This window comes from Pteronotus mesoamericanus, unplaced genomic scaffold (assembly GCF_021234165.1).
Source record: "Pteronotus mesoamericanus isolate MK-2021 breed Mesoamerican mustached bat unplaced genomic scaffold, CSHL_Meso_final scaffold_651, whole genome shotgun sequence".
NCBI lineage: Eukaryota > Metazoa > Chordata > Mammalia > Chiroptera > Mormoopidae > Pteronotus > Pteronotus mesoamericanus.
The window spans coordinates 31,529,162-31,544,277 of record NW_026555325.1 but is presented as its reverse complement, the minus strand read 5'-3'; the positions used below and the strand labels follow the sequence as shown (position 1 = coordinate 31,544,277).

General features: G+C 38.3%; 1 protein-coding gene across 1 annotated transcript in view; it reads right to left on the bottom strand.

The window, feature by feature from the left end:
• MYO3B (myosin IIIB) overlaps positions 1-15,116 on the bottom strand; it is a 389,700-nt gene that overhangs the window by 183,149 nt on the left and 191,435 nt on the right. The window contains exon 22 of the mRNA XM_054562662.1: positions 99-178. Within this exon, the coding sequence (XP_054418637.1) occupies positions 99-178 (80 nt within the window). The remainder of the gene's footprint in view (positions 1-98; positions 179-15,116) is intronic.

Below are 15,116 nucleotides of genomic sequence, written 5' to 3'. Positions count from 1 at the left end.
GAAGACCACATAAAGGAAGCTAATGTTGCCCACCTAGAATTATTCCCAGGCACATACCTTTTGGTCCTCATTATTTTGGGCACAAACCTATTACTCACCTTGGCTCTCCCAGAACTGAAATGTGGAGGCAAAGATCTTGAGGCTGCTGTTATTCTGGCTCTTGTCTGGGCCAAGTTACCTGGGGGAAAAAAAGGACAAAAATGTTAAAATAGAGGAAAGTAAGGAATAGGACAATTAATAATTTTTTCTTTGTGTTATGTTTTTCTGAATTAAAAAAAATTGCTCTAAATTAGAAAAATTTGGAAAAATTTGAATTTTGAGACTTCAATGATATACATTATAAATATATTATAATAATTATTTATAAGTAATAAATAATTTATCATATAAATTGAATTTCTACTAGTTTCAAAAGCAAAAAGGAAGCCACCAATAAGTTTCCAATTCATTCAACAAACTAGGAATAGGAAGGCCATATGTGAAAAGCCCACAGCTAAATACTCAACCATGAAAAATTGGAAGCTTTTCCTCTAAGATCAAGAACCAGACAAGATGTCCACTCTCACCATTTCTATTCAACATAGTAATGGCAGTCTCAGCTAAAGCAACTAAGCAAGAAAAGAAAATAAAAGGCATCCAAATCATAAAGAAAGAAGAAAAATTGTCTCTGTTTATAAGTGACATGATCTTTTTTTTCTTGGCACACATTTCTTAAAAAAATTTTTTTATTGTTGTTCAATTACAGTTGTCCCCATTTTTCTTCCATTACTCTCTCTCTTTTGACCTACCCACACCCCACTCCCCACATTCATTCCTTCCCCTCATTGTCTTTGTCCCTAGGTCTTCTATACATATGCCTTGACTTGATCCTACCTCTTCTTTCCCCCTTTAACCCCCTCCCTATAGCCCCCTGGTAACTGTCCATTTGTTCTTTATTTCCATGCCTCTGGTTCTATTTTGCTCACTCATTTGTTTTGTTGATTAGGTTCCACTTATAGGTGAGATCATATGGTATTTGTCTTTCACTACCTGGCTTATTTCACTTAGCATAATGCTCTCCAGTTCCATCCATGCTGTCACGAAGGGTAGGAGTTCCTTCTTTCTTTCTCCTGTGTAGTATTCCATTGTGTAAATGTACCACAGTTTTTTTTATCCACGGATTTACTGATGAGCACTTAGGCTGTTTCCAGTACTGGGCTATTGTAAATAATGCTGCTATGAACATTGGGGTGCATAGGTTCTTTTGAATTAGTGTTTCAGGATTCTTAAGGTATAATCCCAGCAATGGAATTGCTGGGTCAAAAGAACAATTTCATTTTTAGTTTTCTGATGAAATTCCATACTGTTTTCCACAGTGGCTTTACCAGTCTGCATTCCTACCAACAGTGTACTAGGGTTCCCTTTTCTCCACAATCTCACCAGCACTTACTGTTTATTAATTTGTTTATGATGGCCTTTATGACCTGTGTGAAGTGGTATCTCATCGTGGTTTTAATTTGCATCTCTCTGATGCCTGGTGATGCTGAGCATCCTTTCATATGTCTCTGGGCCCTGTGTATGTCCTCCTTGGAGAAGTGTCTGTTCAGGTCCTTCGCCCATTTTTTAATTGGATTGTTTGTCTTCCTGGAGTGGAGTCGTGTAAATTATATATTTTGGAGGTCAAACCCTCGTCTGAGGTATCACTGGCAAATATATTTTCCCATATGGTTGGTTCCTTTTTCATTTTGCTAATGTTTTCTTTACACACGCAGAAGATTTTTAATTTGATGTAGTCCCATTTCTTTATTCTTTCCTTTATATCTCTTGCTCTAGGGGACTATCAGTGAAAATATTGCTGCATGGAATATCTGAAATTTTCATATTAGCTTTTATGATGTCATGACTTACATTTAAGTCTTTTATCAATCTTGAGTTTATTTTTCTGTATGGTGTAAGCTGGTGGTTGAGTGTCATTTTTTTGCATGTGGCTATCCAGATCTCCCAACACCATTTGTTGAAGAGGCTATTTTTACTCCATTTTATGTTTCTGACCCCTTTGTCAAATATTAATTGACTATAGAGACATGAGTTTATTTCTGGGCTCTCTATTCTGCTCCATTGATCAATGTGTCTGTTCCTATGCCAGCACCAGACTATTTTGATCACTGTGGCCTTGAAATATAGTTTGATGTCAGGTATTGTGATCCCTTCTACTTTGTTCTTCTTTCTCAAAATTGCAGAGGTTATTTGGGGTCATTTATGGTTCCATATAAATTTTTGAAATATTTGTCCTACATCTGTGAAGTGTGTCATTGGTATGTGACATGATCTTATATGTAGAAAATCTTAAAGATCCCACAAAAACTGTTAAAACTGATAAATGATTCAAAAAACAGTTATAATATATAGAAATCACATACAAAACATCAGTTGTATTTCTATACTAAGAATTAAAATCTTGAAAATAAATTAAGAAATCACATTTATAATAGAATCAAAAATAATAAAATACTTAGAAATAAACTTAACCAAGGTGAAAGACTTGTACATTGAAAACTACAGAACATCCCTGAAGTTAAAGACACAAATAAAAGGAAAAACATCTTGCTGTGGGGGAGAAAAAAATCTTTTTCCTCTCCTCATTTATGTTCATTGGCTGGGGACCTGAAAATTAGACTGACAGAATGCAGATTAACCAGAAAAAAAACAAACAGAAGTTTATTAATGCATACACCACACATATGCGTACACACAGGAATTCTCAGTGATGTAGCTCAAAGGAGTGGTTAGAACATCTTAACAAAAAACGGGCAATATACTTGTAAAGATACAAAACAAAGGAAGAAAACTTTGAATTTCTGGGGCAGTGGGAAGGTAAATATATGGGGAAGCTAATGAATGAAAAGGGCTAGTTAATAAAGTTTATTCTTCTGGTACTGTTTCTGGGCTGTTAGAGCGTCGAGTTGTCTCTGGTGATTAAATCCTGTCCTTCTGGTTAGGGAGAGGAGGACAAAGAGCTTTTAAAAATTTATATCCTGCTTTACAAATTTATATCCTGCTTTACAAATTTGTATCCTGCTTTTAGACAAATAGGGCGTTGGGCCGAAAGCTTTTCTTCCATTTGCTTCTCAGTTGCCTTCAGCTTAAAATAATCCTTATGCCAATGTGGTGTATATTGGGGTCCCATAGTCTGCTACCCTTCACTGTGTTTTTGGATGGGAAGCCTTAATATGATTAAAATGTCTATGCTACCCAAAGAAAAGGTGAATAACAACAAAGTCCCCTCAAATTTCCAATGGTATTTTTGCAGAAATAGAAAAAGCAATGTTAAAATTTATACGGAACCACAAATGACCCCAAATCTCCAAAACAATCTTGAGAATGAAAAACAAAAACAAAAAAAACTGAAGGCCTCATACTATCTGCTTTCAAAATATATCATGGAGGTACAGTAATCAAAACAGAACGGTATTGGCATAAAGATAGACATATAGATGAATAGAACAGAATAGAGAGCCCAGAAACAAACCCATGTATGTAGAATCAGATAATCTTTGACATGGTGACAAGACTACCCTTTGGGAAAAGGACTGTCTCTTTAACAAATGGTGTTGGGAAAACTGGACATCTACATGCAAAAGAATGAAACTGACTCCTATTTTACACTATAGATGTGGGAGATCCACAACAAATTACCCCAAGTCTTCCTCTGTGGTATGCAAATTGTTTTGAGCTAAAGGCAACCTTAGCCCCTGGCTCAGGAGAAACTCCTGCCTCCTACCCTTAACTGCCTAGAATAACTTAAATTAGAGACCTTGCCAATAAAAGATTAACAGTGAAAAAGGTTAGCCTTTTTGACTGCCCTACATGGCAAGGCAAGCTTTTATTTACTATACATCTGCTCTTCTTACCACCCTGCAATGACCCTTTGCAGCCCCCAAGGTGTACTATTTGACCCCTAGCTCAGAATGTCTTATATACCTCAAGCCCCCTTTCTGCAGCTGAACTTCTCCTGCATGTGGGGTTTCTGACTCTCTCATGTATGTGGGGTTCCCATACATATGTATGTATTTAATTTGGTTATTTTCTTTGGCTAATCTGTCTCATGTCTACCAGATTATTTGATCAGCCAGAAGAACCATGAAGGCAGAGGAAAGTTTATTCCTCCCCCACACATGAAAATCAACTCATAAATGACTAATGACTTACAAGTAAGACCTGCGACTATAAAAATCCTAGAAAAATGTAGGGAGAAAGCTTCATAACATTGGGCTTGGCAATGATTTCTTGCATACAACACCAAAAGCAAAGGCAACAAAAGCAGAAATAGGAAAGAGAAAAAGCAACCTACAGAATGGGAGAAAATATTTGCAAACCATCTGACAAAGGATAAATTTCCAAAATATGCAGTTGACCTTGAACTGAATGTCCAAATCTGTACAGAATTTTTTTAAGGGTTTATTTAAGCCAAACTGATGGCATGCCAGGAAGCGAGATATCAATAGCTCACAGAATGACAGTATGCAATTTCTTTTATACATATGGATTTAAGGAGGAATTTGGGGAAGATTACATGAACATGACAGAAGGCATATAACAACAAAGCCCAAGGTGAGTAGAAGAAAAGAAATAATAAAGATAAGAGCAGAAATAAATAAAATAGAGACAAAAAAAATACAAAATATCAATGAAACCAAGAGCTGGCTCTTTGAAAAGATAAACAAGATTGACAAATGTTTAACCAGACTCATCAAGAAAAAAACAGAGAGGACCCAAATAAATAAAATCAGATATTAAAGACGAGAAATAACAACTGACATCAAAGAAAAACAAAAGGTTGTAAGAAAATATTATGAACAACTATATGCCAACAAGTTGGACAATCTGGATGAGATGGATAAATTCTTAGAAGCATACAATCTTTTAAAATCAAATCAAGAAGAATCAGAAAATCTGAATAGATGGATTACAACTAATTAAATTGAAGTAGTAATAATAAAAAAAAATCTCCCAACAAACAAAAGTCCTGGACCAGATGGCTTCACAGGTGAATTTTACCAAACACTGAAAGAAGAACTAATGTATATCTTTCTTAAACTATTCCAAAAGATTGAAGAGGAAAGAAGGCTCTCGAGCTCATTTTACAAAGCCAACATTATCCTAATGCCAAAACCAGATAAAGATACTACAAAGAAAATTATAGGCCAATATCCCTGATGAATATAGATGCTAAAATCCTCAACAAAATATTAGCAAACTAAATCCAGCAATACATGAAAAGGATCATACACCATGATCAAGTGGGATTTATTATGGGAATGCAAGGTTGGTACAATATCCACAAATCAATATATGTGATATATCACATAAACAAAATGAAGGAAAATAATACATGATTATATCAACAGATACAGAAAATGCATTTGATGAAATCTAGCACCCATTTACAAAACTCAGCAAAGTGGGAATAGAGGGGACATACCTCAACATAATAAAGTCCGTATATGAGAAACCTATTGTCAACATCATACTCAGAGGGCAAAAACTAAAAGTGTTTCCCTTAAGATCAGGAGCAAGACAGGGATGTCCACTTTTACCACTCTTATTCAGCATAGTACTGGAAGTCCTAGCTGTGGCAATTAGACAAGAAGAAAGAAAAAGGCATCCAAATTGGAAAGGAAGAATGACATGGCACAATACTCTATATAGAGAATCCTAAAGATTCCACCAAATAAACTACTAGAACTGACAGATGAATTCAGTAAAGTAACAAGATACCAAATTAATACTTGGAAATCAGTTGCATTTTTATACACTAATAATGGACTAGCGGAAAGAAAAACTAAGAAAACAATCCCATTTACAATTGCATCAAAAATAAAATAAAATACCCAGAAATAAAATAACCAAGGTGGTAAAAGACCTGTATTTGAAAAAAATTATAAAAGAAACTACCACATGATCCAGCAATCCCACTTTGGGTATTTATCCAAAAGAACTGAAAATGGAATCTTGAAGAGGTATTTGCATCCCCATGTTCATTGCACCTTTATTCACAATACCACGCAGGAGAAACAAACTAAATATTCATCAAAGGATGAATGGATAAAGAAAATGTGGTATATACAAATGTGGACAAAAAAGGGGCCACATACTAAACTGACAAGCTCAAGGGAGGCCGGCACGGTGGCCTTACAAACTCAGAGACCAAAAGTAACCACGTAGGATGGTCTGAAACTAAAGCTTCTTTACTAAAAGCAGGTCATGGCAGGTAGTCATGCCCTAGACCGGAATCTTCTTTGAGAAAGGTCAGCCTTTACCTTAACTGAGCCTGTCTAGTGTCCTTTTGCATCTCGGGTAACACACCTTTGGAATGTCTGAGGACTCCCTTTTTTTCCAGACCCCTCAGGGCACCATTTCCCACTAGAGCAGGAGACCACAGAACCCCTCCTTGTTATCTTGTCACACAAATACCACCTCTTCGCACTATAAATGTTAATTGTTGACTATCCTGCATCCACCATATGTCTCTCTGTTTTACTCTTTATCCAGTCTCAGAAATTTCCCCTACTTTGCTTTTCCCTGCCTCCCTAACATACCACCAATGGATTTCATATAATGTTGCTTACATCTCATCCTTTGATTCTGACATATAAAATAAGCAGCAAAACTGCCATTCTTTGGAACATTTTCTCAATGTGTTGAGATTTTTTTTTGTCATCAGTTTGGCTTAAATAAATTCATAGAAATCCAGGTTTGGACATTTCTTACATTGACATTTACAATGAATATTCAACATTAAGAAAGAGGGATACCTGGCCATTTGGGACAACATGGATGAACCTGGAGCATATTATGTTAAGTGACTATAAACCAGTCATAAAAGGACAAATACTCCATGATTCCACTTATATGAAGCATCAAAAGTCATCACATTCACAAGAGCAGAGATTAGAATGTTGGTTGCTGGGGTTGGAGTGGGGAACAGGAAAACAGGGGAGTTGCTGTTCTAAGGGTATAGAGGTTCATTCATGCAAGATGAAAAATTTCAGGAGATCTGCTGCACAACAATGTGCACATAATGAACAAAACTACACGGTACACTTAAACATTTATTAGGAGAGTAGATTTCATGCTGTGTTTTTATCACAATGTTTTTAAAAAGTCTCTACTTAGGGCACTGCTGCTCATTTTTTAAAAAAGATTTTATGTATTTATTCTTAGAGAGAGGGGAAGAGAGGGAGAAAGAGAGGGAGAGAAACATCAACGTGAGAGAGAAGCATCCATCAGTTGCCTCTCGCACGCGCTGACAGGGGACCTGGCCTGCCACTCAGGCAGGTGCCTGACTGGGAATTGCGTTGGTAACCTTTTGTTTTGGGGGACGATGCCTAACCAGTTGAGCTACACCAGTCAGGGTGGCACTGTAATTTGTTGAAGGTGAATATGGAAGGAAAAAGATGCTGAGCGTTTTCCTGGAAGAGAAGGTGGGTAGCAGAAAACACCATTGCCGGGATGTAAGACAGACACTGATGAGCAGAACCGGCAGTGTGGGTCGGTCGGCAGGAGGGGAGGAGCCCAGCCTTCCACAGCAGAGGTATGGGCAGCAGCCCCTTCAGTCCCATGGGCTGACAGGGCTCTGCATTGGCCAGGGGCATGAACTTGAACAAATTAACATCTCAGAATTTGAGTTTCCTTGTGTATAACTTGTCCACCTACTTCTCAGAGCAGCCAGGGGCATTCAGGGAAATAATTTACGAAAGGCACTGTCGATATGGGGCTGGTACAAGGTTAAGTGCTCACGTCACATTACTAGCATTGATTATTATTATTAACATCATTATTTGTGGTGAACAGTTCACATAGGTCTCAAAGAGAGTAGAAGGCAAGTGAATCAGTTAGTTGCCACTGTGAGCAGTGGTTAGTTAAAAAACAAATGAAAGATGAGAGAAATGATACGGCAACTCCCCTTTGAACCTCAATCTCTTGGTCACTCCGGTTCCTACCACTTTTTGCTTTCGAAGGGTCTCAGTGGCTTGCTCAAACTCTCTTCTCGCCTCTTCACTGCCCAACTCCCCTTCATCTCCTCTCCCATCTCTAGCCTCCCAAACCAAGGGAAGAGATCTGTTTACATTTTTACCTGTAATGTGTTTTGTTTCTGTAGCAAAATAAAAAGTTGTCAATGAAAGGAAAGGCTGCAATTTGTGCATATGCAAGACACTCACGATTTCAAAGTTTTAGCAAGTCTAGCACAAAGATGTCCAATGTTTTCTCTGGCGATATCTTCAGAGGCTAAACTGTGATTAATAGCCCAGAAAGAACCCTTTGAAGCAGGATTGGTGACATCAAAGTTGTAATCCAGGGGTGGCAGGAGCTTAATAATGAGTGGGAAGCATTTTCACACATTTCAAAAGGATTTACAGCATGAATAAACAATAGACCTCAGCAGATGTGCCACGTATACCTTTTAGAAACATAACCTATAAGAAGTGTCCATTTTAATTTAAATGTAAATAAAGTGTTCACACTTCTTTCAAATGTTAAGAGCATCCTCAGGACCTTACCCCTTGACAGTGCCTTGGGCTAAGGCCGCCTCACTGCCCCAGAACACCCTCCTGCACTTCCCCAAAGTGTGTCCTGGACAGAAGAAGGAAGTCAGAGGCATCTAATTGAATTTATATCCTATGTGGGAACTGGGTTAAAAAAGAATCTGAAGCGGAGCTTGCAGTGATCCCACACAATTTTCCTGCTTCCAGCTTAAAGGGAAAGAGACAAGTGGCCTGAAGACAGAGCTGGAACTTTTAAAAGAAGGCAATTTCCTGTGTGCTTCAGAGGATTTTCATCTTTTGCAAAGTACCGGGCACCCATGATTTCGTCTTCAGTGGCCGCTAAGAATTGCCCCAGACGATGTTTTAAATAATCGCTCACAGAATTCGGCATTCGGCTTCCCTCTGCTGCCCCCTGTGGGGGTACAGGATTTGTTGCAGGGTTTCAGTGGCGAGTGACTGCTGGTGGGCATTTGTTTCGGAAGTTTTCCTGTTTTAACTTTCCCGAAAACAGGCTAATAAGCTAATAAACTGTTGCAAAGCAATGCTCAAATGTAAAAGGCTTGTGTCGAATTGCTACCAAACAAGAAGCTGCAAATAAAAAACGCAAATGCTTCAGTTCATCTGTTACCAGATTAAGTTATCTGAACAGACCTGAGACCTGAAACCGTGTACTCTACAGTCAGCTGAGAAGCCGAGACCCAAAATTACAATTTACTGTCTATGTGAAAATGACCTACTGCTGTTCCTGTCTTAGTTAGCAAGAATTTGTTTTTCTGGGAGTCTTCAGCCTCTGCAAAGGGTTTGATTCTTCATTACAGGTACTCCCCTGAAGACCCAAGACCCACCAACTCTTCAATGGAAATTATCCACGGACACTTTAAGCCCTAAGAGTCTAAAGATCCCTCATTCAAAATCCTCATCTCACTGTTGCCACCAGTCATGGACTTTGTATTGTGTGTGATCCTTACCCAACCCAATGAAGCCTCCTTACTTTCAAAGACTCGCTTTACACCAAATTTCATCTCTCAACAAATTCTGACCTGCCTTCCCTTCTCCCAAATGCGGCCAAAGCTTCGAGAGGTGGTAAGTCTCTCGGTGAACTCTGCTTTGTCCTATCAATACATGTGTGACTAACATTTAGGGAGTCAGTGTGGGACAGACCTATGCTGGTGTGATACGTGCAGTGATTGAAATGTTCTAATTTCTATACCTAATAAAAAAGCAAGGAGTTAAACTCAGTAGCTAGCTGTACAAAAGGTACTATAGTATTTTGCATATTTTAAAAAGTAACTTAGTTTGTCTTTATATAACCATCTATCCTAAATCTGTAACTTGCTTTAGATTTGATACATTGAAGTAACTTAAAATAGCGACAAAAAAGAAAAATGACATTGTTGTACGAGTCCAAGAGAGAAAGTGTGATGTTCGATTTCCTCCTGCACTTTTTATTTCCTCTCCTGGCATTTATCTATGACTCTAGGTGTTAATATCAATAAATGAGTAGGGGTGAGGTGTAAGAGTTCCCAGCCCACTTAATTTCTCAAAAAGAGAACATGGAAGGGGCTGTAGTTTTGTGGAAGAAAGGAATCAAGACGAAGTAAGAGGCCAACTGTACTCCTGGCTGTTTTATTGAAGAAAGATATACATTCTCTTTTCTGAATACACAATCTTGCCTTTCTCATGCCTATGGGAAATTCAAAGCCCAAAAGAAACTCCTTTCCCATTTCTGTACTTACTTTAATTGTCAGTTACAGGCATCTTAAGGAATTTCTGTATAATGCGCACCTCTAGACTATTCACTTGAAGGAAGCTGAACCAATGTATTCATTTTGGGGTGTTTTTTTCTTTCTCATTTATAATGTGAACTATAGCTTTAAGGATGTATGACCCAGAGATTTTCAAATTTGTGGGGCTGAAGAAAAAACAGTAACTCCTTCAGCTTTAAAACTCATAAACAGGATGTCAGCCCAACAAACAACTGTACCAATCATCAGAATGTTTGAAGAAAGTAACAAGGCTTCCCTTTCTTAATTTAGTCAATAGTGGAGCTTAGGCTCTCGGCTTTCCACATTTCATTGCCACACTGGTGGAAGCGGCAGTTCAGTCTATATTAACAACAAGAATCTGCCCTTAATAGAGCCAGGTTATAAAAGCTCTGGGTATTGTTTGCCTTCCCCACATTTTTGGTGGAGTTTGCTTAGAAATAACATGGCTGCTAAATGGCATGGCATATATTCACACATATACTGGAGCCTAGACTGCTGATATCTATCCAAGAAGAATTGACCCATGCTGAAAGGAATGAAATCCACACACATCTTCCAGCACCCACACCACTGATATGTAAGAATTGCATATTCCAATCTCAGAGCAATATCCATGCGTAGCAGAGTGGTTTCTAGTCCAGTCAGTGCCAGTCCTGGACAAAACCGTAATTTTGGCAATGGGTATGTTCAAGTTCCCCTCCACCTCTTTTCCCATCCCTATTTCCACCTCTGAAGGTGCAGAGCAGCTTTGATGCTGTGTCTCCTCCCTACCCTGACAACCCATTCCCCCTACTTCTATGCCCTGCCCTGAACTCTTCCAGGCAGTACCTACTTCTTCCCATCCAACCTTTCCTGTCTCTCTTCCAAATCTTCAGTTGCCAGTTCTCTTCTGATAACTAATACAGGTCTAATTTATTCATGGCTAGATAAATGTATTACTTCACTCAGGTGAGATGTTTGCATGTGAAAGAGAGCAGAATTTGTCACCAGGGCCACATTACACTGTTCTTTGTAGTTCCCTCTCACAAAAGGGTCTACCCCTGTCACACCACATTGCTGGACGTTGACCGTGATGAAGCTGCATAGCCACAGAGGGTTTGCTCCATGGATGCCAGGGCAGGAAGCTTTGGCACACCAGTGGAGGTTCACTGATCTACTCAAAATCCTCATTTGACACATAATTCCAACCAAGTCATAATGAGTAGAAGTGATCAAAAGTCCGTGGCAGGCCGGGGATAAGAATCTAGGTTGGTGTGGCTCAATGGATTGAGTGCCAGCCTGTGAACTAAAGGGTCACCAGTTCAATTCTCAGTCAGGGTACATGCCTCGGTTGCAGGCCGCGTCCCCAGTGGGGGGTGTGCATGAGAGGCTACCACATATTAATGTTTCTCTCCCTTTCTCCCTCCCTTCCTCTCTGTCTAAAAATAAATAAATGAAATCCTTTTTTTTTTAAAAGAATCTAGGTTTCTCAGTTTCAAATCTAGTGTTCTTTTCACTGCTTCCATGCTAAAGAGGGAGAACCCAAGAAGTGCTTATAGGTCCAAGCACTCAATCATCATCTTGTACAATAGGAAGTGAATAGCCTCTTGTTTTCTGAAACCCTGTGTGGCTTTCTCAGTCTTAACTGAAAGCACAAACATAATGTGCTTCACACAGGGAAATCATATAACTGACCCACCATCAATACATAAGTTGGCGGATTTTATTTAGGATTCTAGTCTCAGACCATGGAATGCCACTTTCCTACGTGCAACGACCTGCCCCATATGAGACTTTACTCAAGACTTTGGCCTCATAAGTATTTGCAGTCACTAAGTGGTGTGAATCCCTTAGTGACTTATATCCAAACCATTCAACTTTGGCGAAACAGATGGATAAATACTTGAAGGCCTCTGTAAGAGCAAAATAGCAAAGTTTCTGCCTATGGCCTCTCCAGCAATTTATGATGCCTTAGTAAAGCCTTCCTTTGCCATGTTTTTTCCCTCCAAAAATTGCCTCCATAGTTAGTGAAGTGGCCCCGAACAGTCGTTCCCCCAGATGTACTGCTTTGGCATGTGGATTTTTTTGAGCTGAAGAAAATCAAAACCTCGTGGGTTCAAGAGAAACTTTTACCTCTCCCTTAAAGAATTTAAATTTGGGGCCTTGCCAGTAATAGAAGTTATCACCAGAAATAACTTCATGACCTGTCTATAGGGCAGCACAAAATTCTAATTACTGAACATCTGCTCTTCTTATTGTCCTGTGAACTACCCTCTTCTGCTCTGAAGTCTCAGGGCATCTTACTTCATTCCTTACCTCAGGATTTCAAATACCCCTCATTATATTCTGTCTTTGAACCTCTGATATATATGGGGCCCCTGGATGTGTGTATGTAATTAAATTTGGTATTTTCTCTTGTTATCTGTCTCATGTAGATTTAATTATTATACCAGCTAAAAGAATCTAGAAGGGTGGAGGAAAATTTCTTCCTCCCCCACATTAGTATTTTCAGTGGCGAGTTACTCGTTTTTATGCTTGTAATTTTAATTTGCTCTCCTCATGGCTGATCATGAGCAATGAGCAATGACTCTGTGTCTGTGACCTCCTTCCAGTGTCTCCTCTTTCTTTACTTTGCTATTTTGGCTAAAGTGAGTTTTTTCGGATGTCTAATTTTTATATTATCCTTCTTCCTTAGCACATGAGAAGGGGGACAAAGGTCTAGTTTTTTGCTTTTTTCCTGCAATATCTTAAAGATTAAGTAATTCAAGGTGCTTATCTTCAACATCATAATATATATTCTCCTAGTAAAAAATTATCCTTCTTTCAATTTGCATATTAGCAAATACCAGCCATTTTGAAAAAAAGTAGGTGCTAATATGAACATAGTCACATTTACATAAATCTTTTTCTTTTTCTACTGTGTCTCCAAGAGCACTCAACATTAACTTTTGAGTTGTAAGTTTCCAAGCCTAATTTTCACATCTTTCAAGGGATGACTATTCCATATCACCTGCTCCTTGTTTTTTAATGTACCTTTTCTGAATATTCAGGTCTACATCTTTGAGAAAAACTATAGAAGCCTAAAAATCTAGAAAGTAAGGATAGGCATACTGAGAAAGATAACACTCTTTATGAGGAAAAGAAACTTACAAGATTCCTAACTGGCCAGCATTACTTGTAGCTAAGCTACACTGCCACAGGTTTTTTGGATACACACATTTCATACACACACATGAGAATTTTGTTTGTTTGTTTTTATTAATTCATAAAATGGCCATGCCCAGAAAGCTGCTTCTGCTGAACTTTGTACGTGCCATGGTGTTGAAGGATGAAGTTAATGTAAGTTTTATTTCTTAAGTACAGGCATTGCTTCTTTTTTGAGACCTACACTTTACGAACTATGATGCAACATCCATGATTTCAAAATTTTTCGAAAGTCTTAATCCTAAAGTCTTGGGATGCAATTAATTACTGTGTTATTTTTAAGAATAGAACCTACTGAGAATAAAGGCCAAAAACAACAACAAAAAATTATTTCTCTGATGAAGAAACTCTCTAAGCATCACAACTCTATATGCTAATTATAGTGGCTACAGCTATTCAGTGTACTTGTTGCCTGAGTCCTTTTAAGTCAAGGCAAATATTCTACCTTATATTGATAATTTTATTTAGAAATGATTTGATTCCTTATAGAGATTACAAGTTTTTTAAAGTTAGGCACTTAGTGCTTCTATTCCATTCTTTAATTTAAAAAATATTCCTTCAGTACCTGCTATAAGACTTGCAAAGTTCCCTACACATAGTTGAGGAGTTGAAGCATAGAAGATGCTTTAATGCACCATAACAACATTTTAAATAATTTCTACCTTTGCCTTATATAGATGGATCATTTTTTCCATCTCTTGGCAAACTTCAGTACCACAGACTCTTCTTTCAGTCATTCAAGAACACTAAAGCTCATTATTCCATGGAAACAAGCAATTGATTGTGAACCATTTTTGCAGAGTTAGTGTAGCACCATGGAGGAGGGAGGGCCCATAGTACTGCGTAGTGTTATCTACTGTCTTAAAAAAATCCATCAAAGATAAGAAAATAAAGAAGAAATCTACTTATTCTGCCCTATATTTGCCACTCTGCACCAGATCAGGAAAGGGTTGACAATACTTAGATACTAACATTTATTGAAGGTTTGCAATGTGGTAGACACTGTGCTAATTATGTGAAATTAATGATGTAGTACAATTCTGAGAGGCATGTTGCCAACCTATCAAAAAGGGAAACAGAGGTAAAAGTATTAAGTCTCTTGCCCAAAGTTCCATCTCTGAAGGGCAGAGCACTGAGCAGTAATGCTGAGAATGCCCTTCAGTTAGGAGGACCTAATTAAAGATTCTGCGGTTGTTTCAGGGCTTTTGATCATATTCAAGCACTGAGTAATTGATAGGATTGCTGCCTGGCCAAACTGATTGAACTCAATTGATTTTAGATGAAGTCTGGATTTTTTAAGTCATTTACACACCAAACCAAATCCACCACACAGCGATTCCATTGATCACTTGCTACCACACTGTGGTTAAGCCAAACCTAATCACCTGGAGAAAAGTTCATTTGGTTTGTGTGTGAAATGAACTACCCTTGTGAAACGCAAAGAACAGAACCACTCCATTAAACTCAAACTTTAATGAAATCTTAGTGATCCTCTCTCCCATTTCCAGCGCTCAAGTTCAGTTAAGTGACATTTTATGTAGTTTACTGACATCTCACATGTGCATGCCAGTAAAGTTCACAATTGTTACTCCACACAGCTGTGGTTTACAGCTTCTCTTCACATACAACACCCTGGCACCAG